Source organism: Phocoena sinus, chromosome 13 (genome assembly GCF_008692025.1).
Source record: "Phocoena sinus isolate mPhoSin1 chromosome 13, mPhoSin1.pri, whole genome shotgun sequence".
Classification (NCBI taxonomy): domain Eukaryota; kingdom Metazoa; phylum Chordata; class Mammalia; order Artiodactyla; family Phocoenidae; genus Phocoena; species Phocoena sinus.
In genome coordinates, this window is record NC_045775.1 from 36,933,269 (window position 1) to 36,943,275 (window position 10,007).

Here is a 10,007-nt window from a genome sequence, read left to right on the forward strand (position 1 = left end):
CCCAAGCTCAGTGTATTAATACCCCCAAAAGTAACCTTTAAAAGCCCAAGAGCTGGGTGAGCAACGAAAGACCTTGAGTGACAACTGTCCTGGGAAAAGGGCATGGGGGGAGGGGGCAGCAAGAGGAAAAAGTCGACTCTTTCAGAGGACTGAAGCACAGCTGTTAACAAGGTTCCTGACATCTGCTGGTCAACAATGTCACCTGCCCCATCAAAAAAAAGGGAAAGTAAGATGGTGATTTGGTCCCCCTTCCTTACAGAGCCCTCCCTCTCTTTCTCTCCTTCAGGCCTGTTTTAGTCTCAGTCTCACCCTAGCAACCAATTGGTCTTGTACAGGGTGGCCCCTTGCCTAGAGCACTTTCTTCAGGCCTCCTGAAGGCCAGATGTGTGATCAAAGAGAAACCAGAGAGGGCATGGCTGGAAGTGTGGGCAGGGACAGGGTGGGCTGTGGTACTTTGCCTTCCCTAGTGCCAACTGTCATAACATTTGACTGTGCTTGAGGTCTGTGGATGGTGGGAGCAATGATGGTGTGCCCGCCCCTTCTTAAATCCAAGCCCTAGCACACCAGTTCTGGCTGTCATAGAGGATCTCTGCAAAGAAGTAGGTGCCTTCTGAGCAGTGGAGACCAGAGGAAGTCGGAGCGGGAAGGAGATGGAAAGCTGACTCTCCCCTGGGCATCTCTCCTCTGCCACCCCAACATTAGTCCAGATGCACTTCTTTAAGGAACTGGGGTAACTAATTGATCTGAAATTGGCCCTCTTGGGAAACTTTGGCAGTGCAGTCCCTGGGCTACAATCCGAGGCCACAAACCATCCCCTAGTCCATATGGCTCACATCCTCCCCAAGTCTCCCACCTCTTCTCTTGGGGCTGGGTCACCACAGCCAGCTAGGCCCGGTTTGTGCCCACTCTCCTGGACGGTGGCCCAAGACTGGAGCCAAACTTCTCTTGTTTGAGGATGTGGGGGGCGGAGGGGCTCATTAGGCAGAGCGGGGTGCCGAGAGGTGCGCGCCGCCGGCCCGGAGGCCGCCTTTGAGCGGTCGGGGCGGCTTCATTAAGCGGCGCTAACAAGGCATACAAATGCCGGGCCCAGCAGCTTTCTTGCAATGCCGGGGCCTTAGCAGGGCGCCAGGCTAATGAGGGTCACTCAAAGGGGCTGATCAAATATTCAAATTTCCCCGCACGCCGGGAACTTTTATGTACGGAGAAAGTTGAGGCAACTGAGCTGTGTTTACTGTCCGTGTCGACAATTGCTCGGAGCACGGGTCCCCGGAGGCTGGGGGGGGGGGGGAGGGAAGGGAGCAGTTGTTGTTGTTGTTGTTGTTTTTCATTCAAAGGAAAGTAATCGGGGTCCTTGAAGGACTTCGCGGCCTCCCCGCCTGCGTGCTGCTCTCCCCTGCGCCCTCCTCTGCCGCCCGCGCCAAGGGCCTCAGTTTGTAGCTTTCAGGGAGGCCAGACCGCGGGCCACCCGGCCAGCTCCCGCCTCCCGATGTCTTGGGGGCCGGAAGGGCGTTGCTCCTCAGGACAAACTGGCCTACGGAGCTGAGCAAGGCCGAGTGGATGCAGCTGCCCCAGCCCTTGGGTCTTCCTCTCTCGGAGGCTTCCAGACCCCCTTGGCTTTGCCGGTAACCGAAACTAGGAGAGAGTGGGACTCTCTTAGGCACCTCTTCTGGTGGAGTTGAGACTGCCTGGGTCGGGGCTGACAGTTGTAAATAAATGCCCGGTAGGTCCTGGTAAGAGAAGGACATCTTCCAGCCCAAACGCCCTTTCTCCCCCCATCACCTGTACTGCTGTCCTTCCCATCTCCTGGGCCAGGATTAAAGCAGGGACGATGGTGACAATTTTGTGACCTCGGTCTATACGGGTGCCAAATCCCCGGAGTCTGAGCGGCCAGAGGGCGGAGGAGACCTAGAGGCTCCGCGCACTGACCTGTCTATCTGGATCTCCCTTCTCTGAGAGACCGGGGTGCAGGAGCCCCCCGCGCGCCACCTCCTCCAGGCGTCCCCCAGGCCCACCTCCCACCCCTGGCTCTGCCCAATGCTTCGGGTCCCCAGAGCAGCAGGGCAGGCAGCCTGGGCCCCAGAACCTTAGGTCCTTCGGCTCCTAACACCCTTCCCCAATGCCCAGAGTCTGGGAATTTGGGAGGGGAAGCTTTGGTGCTCCACATCCCCTCCCCAGCCCCCCGCCAGCACCCTTAGACCGACATCCTGCGGAGCCTGCGCTCCCAGCTCGGCCGGGAGCCAGTCCAGCCATCCGCGCCGAGGACTGGCCGCCCCGCCTCCCTCCCCAGCTCTCTGGACTCTCAACTTACGTGCTCCGGCCGGCGGGCGTGGTGCTTCGGGCCGGAGCGGAGAGGCGCTGGCAGCTGCGGGGCCGCGGGGTGGGCTCGGTGGGCGGCGCGGAGCTCGGCTCTGAGGGGAGGCTCTGACAGCCGGGGGGCTGCGCGCCCGCCCCGCCGCGCCCAGCCCTGGCCCGGCGCACAAAGCTGCGCGCCTGGCTGCCTCCCTCTGCCCGACTTTGCACCCCCAAGCCGCTGGAGGGGTGCGGCGGGTCGGCAGGCTCCCCGGCTGAGGCTGGGGGCAGGGGTGCCGCCGGGCTGAGCCTCAGAACCACTTGCTTCAATTCTTCTTGAGTGGCGACGGTTTTCGATTTCAGCGCTTTCGGCTGAGCCCGCGGCACCTGCCCAGCCTCCCTCCGGGGCTGGTCGGGCGGCGGCCGGGAGAGGCCGGGTCGCCCCAACCCGGAGGCGGGGGTTGCGGGCACTGGGAGGGGACTGGCTGGGTTCACCCGCCCGCCCGGCGCCTTGGGTCCTCGGCTCCAGGGGATGCAGTTTCGGGGTCACGAGCTGTTTTCAAAAAGTTGAACACAATATTCGGAAACCCACCCGTAGGAATTCTCCCCCCACACGCGGCACAATACCCACTCCCCTCCCCTTTTTCATTCCTTCCTCCCCCGCTTCCTCCTCCTGCCCCTTCCCCCTCCCACCCCTCAGCCTATAATCCTTCCCCTACAAGAGAAAGGGATCGGGAAGAAAGGATGAAGTGTCTGTTTTTGTGTCCCAACCTTAGGGCTCTTTCTGGGCCCACAGTGAACGACCGCCTAGAGCTTCCCGCTTAGCAGAAAAGGACTCACGGCTGGGAGGAAGATATACAGAGGGGAGAGATACCCGGAGCCCCACTTCGTGGGGCTTGGCGGGTCTTCCCTGTGGGCGAATATTTTCCTGCCGCAGTCAGCGGGTTTAGGACCAGCGACCCTGGCTGACTGGGGCTGAGTGGCCGGTGTCGGGGGCCCCCTTGCCCAGCCCACAGCCTCCCTGCCGCAGTGTAGCCTCCAAAGCAGTTTGCATTTCTCACCCCGGAGGCCTGGTGCTCGGGGAGTCAAGGCCTAACCAGGGCCAGAACTAGGGGTTTAGGGGCTGGGACACTTGCAGCCCCTGTCGCGTTAGGTTTCCTATTTAAATTCTCTCACAGTCTCTCTTTCTCTCCTCCCTCTTTGAGATCTCCAAAGTGGTGTGGACTCAGCGCCTCACCCCCAGATCTCCATCGGAATGTAGAAAAGATCTTTTTTTTTTTTCAAAAAAGTTTTGAATTCCTCAATGATTTTCCTTCTGGAAAGGCGGCTTAGGATAATTATTTCAGCTTTATTGAGGGCAGATTAGTTGAAGTCTGGACGCAGCGTTTCAATACACGTTGTACACGGGCCGACAATGTGGGCATTGTTGGCTACTGTGTGTGAACTCATTCAAAATATACACTTTTTAACACCACACCGAGTCCTGTCTAAATATACACAGTGCTCAGGGGAAAGACGTCTCTGACCCCGACAAATCTGCGTAAATCACACTTCCATAGTTACAGAAGCCTCACAAAGGGAGGCCCGGCTCAAGATGCTGATTACATGTTCTTAAAAGCAACATACCTTAGAATAAATACCCATGCCTGTCCTGGAGGCTGCAGTGGCCAGAGGGAGGGAGGGCCCTCCCCATGCTATGGGCCTTTTGGGGTTTGTTTTAGGCTTGTGATGTTACTTTCCTTAAAGAAATTAGACAGTTTTATAATTTTTTTTCTTTTTAGTATGAGCAAACAAGCAATTTTCAGGCCTATCCATTTCTTTGGGGCAGCCTCCAAAGTTTGAGTGGCCTTCTGGGGCTGGTAGGCAGACCCAGAGCCCCTTGGGGGCTGTGGGGTAGGTGGCATCTTGGGAGGGGGGCAGAGGGCTTCCAGGCGTCTCAACCCAACTTCCTCCACAGCTCCTAGGGAGGCAGCTGAAATCTCGGGGGGGGGGGGCGGGAAACAAAGAGGCGGGTTGCTTTTTAAGATGGAAAGTGTACTGTTATTTCTACTGCTCTTTTAAAATATAAGCCAATAGGGGAAATCAAGGCTCCATGACTGGGAGCAGGGTTAAAGAGAAGCCAGATGCAATGCACAGGAAGTTGGGGTAAACGTGGTCGAGGACTGCGGACCAGGGAGGCCAGAGCGGCTTCCAGCACCCTAGGTCCTGGGCTCCAGCTCCCAGGTGCCGGATGCCCCCCAAAATCCGAGATCCTGGGGCGCAGCAGCCCGCCAGACCAGGGTCGGCGCGCGGTGGGCCCCATGATCTCATCTCTCCTTTCTTCCTCGCCACTGTTAGTGCTCACATAGGCAGAAAGAGGCGGCCCGACGTGCACACCATGTGCAAACCCTGCCGGCTCCGCTGGCCCTCGGCCTCTCCTTGGGGGCTGGCCCTCGGCGTTCATGCAGCGTGGGGAGCCTCTCACCTCCCAACAAAATCCCCCCTTTAATTGCTCATCCCATTCAACAACTCTATGCCCATGGCTATTAAATTTTCTGGATCAACTTCTCTGGGGAAGAGGAAAAAAGAGGGAGCTCAGAGACAGTAAGAAAAGGAGAGAGAGAGAGGAAGAGAAGGGGGGAAGTGGTGAGATTAAGAGTTGCAAAGATTAAAAAAAAAATTCTCTTTCCCCCCTTCTCCCTCTTTCCCTGCTCTCCCCCTCCCCCCCCACTCTGGCTAAGTGGTAAAACCGTCCTTACGTTCTCGGTATTGATTGGCAGGGCTGACAGTGATTGGCAGCGGTTGCCGTGGCAACGCCACAACGACACGCCGCAGACCAATAGAAAAGCGAAACAAAATGTTTCAATGCTGCACTCACTGTGGATTTAGGGGAGATATTATGAGGCTGTTGTCATTAGGGCGATTGCTGTGGAATCGCTGAATCTTGACTCGGCGGTGGTTGGCTCTCGCTCGCTCTCTCTCCCTCTCCCTCTCTGTCTCGGATTCTCTCTCTGCGCGCGCGCACCGGGCCGCTCTCCTTCCTCCCTCTCTATGTGGCTGCGCGGGTGTGTGTGTGTGTGGATGTGTGTGGGGTGTGGGTGTCCCTTACGCCCTTCCTCCTCCCCCTCCTCCTCCTCCTCCTGCTCCCCCCTCCTTTCCTTCTCCTCCTCCCCCCTCTCCTCTCCCTCCTCCTGGTCCTCATCGCCCCTCTCCTCCTCTTCCTCCCCTCTCTCTTCCTCTCCCTGAATTTTCTCCTCTCCTCTCAGGTCAGTCCATGGTATTCCGCTCCCCCCTAGACCTCTATTCCTCCCACTTCTTGTTGCCAAACTTCGCCGATTCTCACCACCGCTCCCTACTTCTGGCGAGTAGCGGCGCCGGGAACGGTGCGGGAGGCGGCGGCGGCGGCGGGAACTGTGCGGGAGGCGGCGGTGCTGGCGGAGCAGGCGGCGGCGGCGGCGGCAGCGGCGGCGGCTCCAGGGCCCCCCCGGAAGAGTTGTCCATGTTCCAGCTGCCCACCCTCAACTTCTCGCCGGAGCAGGTGGCCAGCGTCTGCGAGACGCTGGAGGAGACGGGCGACATCGAGCGGCTGGGCCGCTTCCTCTGGTCGCTGCCCGTGGCCCCCGGGGCGTGCGAGGCCATCAACAAGCACGAGTCGATCCTGCGCGCGCGCGCCGTGGTCGCCTTCCACACGGGCAACTTCCGCGACCTCTACCACATCCTGGAGAACCACAAGTTCACCAAGGAGTCTCACGGCAAGCTGCAGGCCATGTGGCTCGAGGCGCACTACCAGGAGGCCGAGAAGCTGCGCGGCCGCCCGCTCGGCCCGGTGGACAAGTACCGCGTGCGCAAGAAGTTCCCGCTGCCGCGCACCATCTGGGACGGCGAGCAGAAGACGCATTGCTTCAAGGAGCGGACTCGGAGCCTGCTGCGGGAGTGGTACCTGCAGGACCCCTACCCCAACCCCAGCAAGAAACGCGAACTGGCGCAGGCCACCGGCCTCACTCCCACACAAGTAGGAAACTGGTTTAAGAACCGGAGACAGCGCGACCGCGCCGCGGCGGCCAAGAACAGGTCAGTGGCGGGGCCCGCGGCCTGGCTACACTTTCCGGGGCCGGGGAGGGGGAGAGCGGTTGAAAAGAGGGTGAGCGGACAGGAGGCGGGAGGCCAGCGGCTGCCGAGCAAGCGAGAAGCCGAGACCTCCTGGTCAGCGGGAGAAAGTTTCTGCTTGCCCAGGAGCGTGGAAGAGGAGCGGGCGTGGGTGTATTGATTGCTTTGCCCTAAAGGGGCTCTCGTCAGGGTGGAGAGAGTGTGTGTGAGGTCCTGAGTGCCCATAACCCCTGGGTCGTGTCCCTGGGAGCCTTAGCCCTGCGCTGCACCCGCGCCAGCCTCCTCAGCCTGGGATCCAGCTCCGGGCTTCTCTGGAGCCTACAGACAGGGAAGGAAGGAAAGCGCTTCTTGCCACCTGGTTCTTATTTCCACGCATTGCAGAAACCCCAGGGAGGAATCCACGAACGTCTGGGAGAGGAAACTGAATCTGGGTCCCTGGCATAAAGGGGAAAGGCCGGTGGCCACCCTGCAGCACGCCTGTACCCAAAGCCTTGCAAGTTGCCTGACCAGGAGCAGGAGGGCCAGGCTGGGAGTGGAGAGGCTGTGTGTGTCTGTGTGTGTGTGTGTGTGTGTGGTTGGTGCTAGCCCTCCTGCTGAAGCCAAGGAGCATCCCCATGGTCCACTAAATTGGGAAATAGGAGCAGAAGCTGCCTTGCTGCCCGGCAAGTTGGCCACAGATTCACAAAGTTGCACTGGGCTTGACCTGTCAGCAGAGCTGGGCCTGGGGGAAGTAGGGAGAAAAATAAGAAGAGGGGGAAAGAGGAAAGGAGTGGAGAGGAAGAAGAGAAAGGAGGAAGTTGGGTGAAAGACCTGATGGAAGGCCTGCGTCCCAGCCCTGCCAGGGTAGGCACTGGGCCTGACGCACTGCAGGGAGCAGGGCTGCGGTTGCCGACAGCTGCTGGGGCTGGGGACTGGGTGTGAGCTCCTGGAGGGAGGGAGTGTGTTCCGTTTTAGGTGTCCCAGGCCTAAGCCTTTGGCCCTCTCACCCTTGCCTTTGCAGCCAACTTTTCGCCCGATAGGGGCAGCGCCCAGGGCCAGGGGAAGGCCTCCTTGCGGGGAGAACTGAGAGACACTAGGTTTACGTAGCAGCTGCCTGGCCCAGGGAAGGGGCAGCCGGAGACGGCTCTGCACTCCCCTCCTGCCTTCTCTGTCTCCCGCTTTCCCTCTCCCTCCTCTTCCCCCACTTTTTTGCTCCCAGCTTCCTCATTTTCTCTTCCCCCGATCCTGCGCTCTGCTCAAGGATCCAGAGAGCAAAGCCAGCCGGTCCTACCAGGAAGAGGCGGCGGGCGAGCAACCCGCAGCTCTTGATTTGGGGGAGCTGAGGCAGGAGGCATTGAGGGGACCCAGAGGCACGTCCACTCCAGAGGCAGCCGGCTGAGTCGGAAGAGTCCCAGGGGCTGGGGAAGAAGAAACACCCAGCCTCTCCCCGACTTCTGCCCCTTCGGGGCTCGGCGTTCTTCGCAGTGTGCGCCCGGGCCTCCCCTCCTCTGGCGGCCGGCCTCGAGTTCTACCTCTCCCCCCGAGGCCCGCCCCGATTTGGGAAGCCTTGGGAGGCTCCAGAGAACGCCGGGGAGGGGAAGACGGGAGCCCAGACTGAGCTGGGGAGGCTGCAGCGCTCAGTGAGCCGACAGATGCCTGGAGGAGGAGTATACGCGCAGAGAGCGAAGTCGGGGGCGGCGGCGAAGGGCGCGGGGTTCGGGAGGCAGAGGGGCACGGGCGGCTGCGGAGCACCGGCCGCGGCATGCCCGGCTTCCCGGCGGCACGGGCTCAGGGAGGCGGCTTGGCGGAAACGGGTGTTGGGGCTGCCGTATCAGGGCGGGCGCCGCTCTCTGTCTCCCGCAGGCTCCAGCACCAGGCCATAGGACCGAGCGGCATGCGCTCTCTGGCCGAGCCCGGATGCCCCACGCACGGCTCGGCAGAGTCGCCGTCAACGGCGGCCAGTCCCACCACCAGCGTGTCCAGCCTGACGGAGCGCGCGGACACCGGCACCTCCATCCTCTCGGTAACCTCCAGCGACTCGGAATGTGATGTATGATACCCAAGGCCGCCCTCCTCCCGCTCCTCCCCCTCCTCCTTCCCCTCCTCCTCCTCGACCTCCTCCTCTTCCTCCTCCATCCCCAGAACAAACCGAAATCAGGATACACAATCATACACACACCCAAGTACACACACACTTCCACTCCAGCCAAAAATATATAAAAACCAAGAAAAATAACAAACGCAAACCATCAGCAATTCCCAACCACCATCTACCACCACGGCCACCCCAAAGGACCGCGACGCCAACAGACAGTCACAAACGCTGATGCTGCGGGCAGAAAACATAAAAGAGGTGACAATTGTATACTTTCTAGGACAAGCACGGCTTCTCCTTTTGGTTCCCACGGACCCGGCACCCCACCTGCATGACGATTTATTTGTGTCTGGGAAAATACTCTCTCTAGTTTAAAACGATTTAAAAAGAGTCGACTATACAAAAACCGACCGCCACCACGACGACAAGACGACAAAAGCAAAACAGACAAAAAGAAAAAAAAAAAACCCTCCATCTCCGTTCGGAATTTGTTTAAAAAAAAGAGAACTCCTCGAGAGGGAAATAGCAAATGTTTCTCGCCTTTTGTTGCGCTCTTTTTTCCTCTCTAGCTCTCTTTCTTTCTCTGTTTTTAAGTCCAAGTATTGGTCAAACAAGATGCAATCTTCTGTTTTTTGTTCAGCAGACAATCATTTTCTCGTTAAGCACCTTTTTCTCTCCACTCTGTCACTGCCTGTGTGGGTACTGGTTATAAATGTGGAAAAAGAATAGTTATGACTGTAACAGATTTTTATTTTTATTTCAAAATTTTATATGAATTATGTATATCTTAATGATCGGTCATTTTCCCAGTTTGTAATATATGTGTAGAAATTGCCTGTATATGATATTGCTTTTTCTCCTCTCCCTTTCTCTTTCTTTCTCTCCCACCCTCTTCTCCCTTCCCGCTCACCTGTCTCTTTCCTTTTTGGGGTTCCCTTCCCACTCGATGTTCCTGGCGTCGACTTGGCAGTCAAGGCGTGGCGTGGCGAGCTGGGTTAGGAAGAGGGACCCCGTCGCTAGCGAAAGCGGAGAGTGAGACCGTAGTATTCTTATGCAAAAGCTATTTCAAGTATTTCTTAGCTGCTTTGGAGATATCTCTCACTCCCCGTAGGGCGCTTTAACTGTTATCTTAACTGCGTGTTTATCTATATGTAAAAACTTTCTAAAGCAAATACAGTATTCTCCATTTTCTTATCACTCCCGGAGACTGGTGTTTTTAATCCGCCCCTGTGCCGGCAGCCCCGGCATGCAGCAGCCTGGCCTTCGCTTCCACTCCAGCTATGCCGCCGGAGCTGGAGCAGAATTTTAAGACTGTGTCTGAGCTTTTTTCTGGAGAAGGGGAGCGGAGGTGGAAAGATGGGAACAGGCCCTTCTGAAAAGAACTAAAGCCAAATCCCGAGCAAAAAGGCAGAGAGGGTGCAGGGAGAGGGGATTACGGTCGGTTTCTTCAGCGCAAGATGCCAGGCCTAGATCCCCAGGAATTGCAGCCTTGCCGTGGCCCTGGTGGGTCTTTGCGAGTGTTTTGGCGTCTTTTGGTTGTTACTGCCTTTTTTTTTTT

General features: G+C 58.2%; 1 protein-coding gene across 1 annotated transcript; it reads left to right on the plus strand.

Moving 5' to 3' along the window:
* The first annotated feature begins 5,534 nt into the window (after window positions 1-5,534).
* Window positions 5,535-9,646, plus strand: SIX3 (SIX homeobox 3). Its single transcript, XM_032653155.1, has 2 exons — window positions 5,535-6,339; window positions 8,218-9,646. Exons 1-2 carry the CDS (start codon window positions 5,543-5,545, stop codon window positions 8,408-8,410), a joined length of 990 nt encoding a protein of 329 aa, XP_032509046.1. The 5' UTR covers window positions 5,535-5,542; the 3' UTR covers window positions 8,411-9,646.
* Window positions 9,647-10,007: the final 361 nt, after the last annotated feature.